Source organism: Sphaeroforma arctica (assembly GCF_001186125.1).
Source record: "Sphaeroforma arctica JP610 unplaced genomic scaffold supercont1.5150, whole genome shotgun sequence".
Lineage (NCBI taxonomy): Eukaryota > Ichthyosporea > Ichthyophonida > Sphaeroforma > Sphaeroforma arctica.
This window is the reverse complement of record NW_014035408.1, coordinates 326-2,092: the sequence shown is the minus strand read 5'-3', so window position 1 is coordinate 2,092 and position 1,767 is coordinate 326. Positions and strand designations below refer to the sequence as shown.

Here is a 1,767-nt window from a genome sequence, read left to right as displayed (position 1 = left end):
ACTTTAGGACACACATTTGCGGTAAGGGATTATTGACTGTGGATATATTGACTGTGTGTGTACATTTTGAGTTTGAGTGTATTGGCCAAGATAAACAATCATGAAACCGTGGGTTAAACCCCTAAACCCTTCCGAAATAAAGTAGTTACGGAAACATGTTTAACAAACAGTCCCTAAAATGTAGTTAGGAAATAAGTTTAATAAACAACTTATATTCGACCACAATTTATAAGTTTAATAAACAACTTGTAAAATATGGTCCAATTTATGGGAAGGACGATGGCAAAGATATTCGTGTGGCGCGAGAACATAGGGTTTAAATAACTTTTATTTACAACAATATATACTCTCGGTGTAGATCAGACGCTAATGTGCTAATCGCTAACAAACCCCTGTGCTCTCTCTTGGTCAAAATCTAAAGTGGAGGGGGAACTTGAGATCTTTCATTACCGTGCGCTTAAACTCCGAGTGTTGGTACCAATCGACGTTACTGTCGAGAATCACTGTTTCGTGCCCATCCACTTCAAATACCTGTCTAACCACAAACTTAATGTCGGGGCACACTCGGCGCCACACGGCTTGGGTGCTCGTATCAACCGGTTCGTGGGTCTCGACAAGTCGGAGGTTGGTGGCGTTTTGAGGAACGCGATCCGGTAGTTCCGGTACTTGGAGGAATAAGACGGACGATGGCAGCTGTTCCAAATCGTGCCCATTCTGACACACTGAGAGGAACCTCAACTGAGTGAATTTGGACAACAAGTGCATATTACTTACTTTGAATATAAACGTAAGGGACTCAATGCTGTCTACACCCGATATATAACGGGTGAGGTCCTCAGTAAATGCGTAGCTGTTAACGTGTCGCACCGAGTTGTTCTGAAGAACCTTGTCCAAGTAGACGGGGTTACAAGTCTTAGATCTCGAGAGACGGGTGGGTTCAGAAACTTGAATGTACTGGGGGAAGGCGAGCGTCGTATCTTCCAAGTTTCCATGATGTTCTTCCATCATCACCGGGGCCGGGTGTGAGCTCAAGTACTTGGCTAGAAGTCCCCGGTCCTTGATTACATGGCGTAGCTCGTACACAATGTGTGTGAGAGCGAATGGACGCGAGAACCGGACGTCCGACGAACCACCGGTACGAACAAACTCATCAAGTGCACCTTCGTCGCCATGCAAGTGTTTAGACGACCGCGGTATGGCCATTGCCAATTGATGGCGATCGGCAGCGTTTAGAATACCATAGACATTGTCCTGTAGGATTTCAGAGGGTAGCGAATTCATGGTTGGAGTGGCGGGTCTTCAGGTTGTTATTACTGTAGAGATGTTAAGAGTGTGAAGTTGAGATGGATCGAGACTACGGTTTTATACTAGCCGCGTCGGCAAAATGAGGCACCGATTATGGGTGGTTGACCGGTGAGGGGCGATCGGTGAACCATCCCCGACTACAACCCACAATGACTCATGCATACCACACACGTGGTTTGGGGTTATAGGGTTTTTTGTTGTTAAAGAGTTTAGGGTTTAGGGTCGGGGTCAGGGTGTCTAGGGTTTATTGAGAAGAAGAGAATCGAGTCCTTTGTTTATTTTTAGAGATTGAGAGGAAGAAGAACGACGTTCTTAGGGATTTAATTGTAGGGTTTAGGGTATCAATGTTCGTTTTAGTACATGAGTATGTGCAAGCTAGTGCACGCAGCTAGGGCGTCAACGTTTGTCACCTTGGTCGAGTACAAGTTGAGTGTGCGCAAGCTGGTGCTGGCGGCCAGGGCG

At 46.0% G+C, this 1,767-nt stretch overlaps 1 protein-coding gene across 1 annotated transcript; it reads right to left on the bottom strand.

The window, feature by feature from the left end:
• Positions 1–314: 314 nt before the first annotated feature.
• On the bottom strand, positions 315–1,281 carry SARC_14824 (hypothetical protein; the record flags this gene model as incomplete). The annotated part of the gene is made up of 1 exon (XM_014291045.1): positions 315–1,281. The coding sequence occupies one exon, from the start codon at positions 1,279–1,281 to the stop codon at positions 409–411; it is 873 nt and encodes a 290-aa protein (XP_014146520.1). The 3' UTR covers positions 315–408.
• Positions 1,282–1,767: the final 486 nt, after the last annotated feature.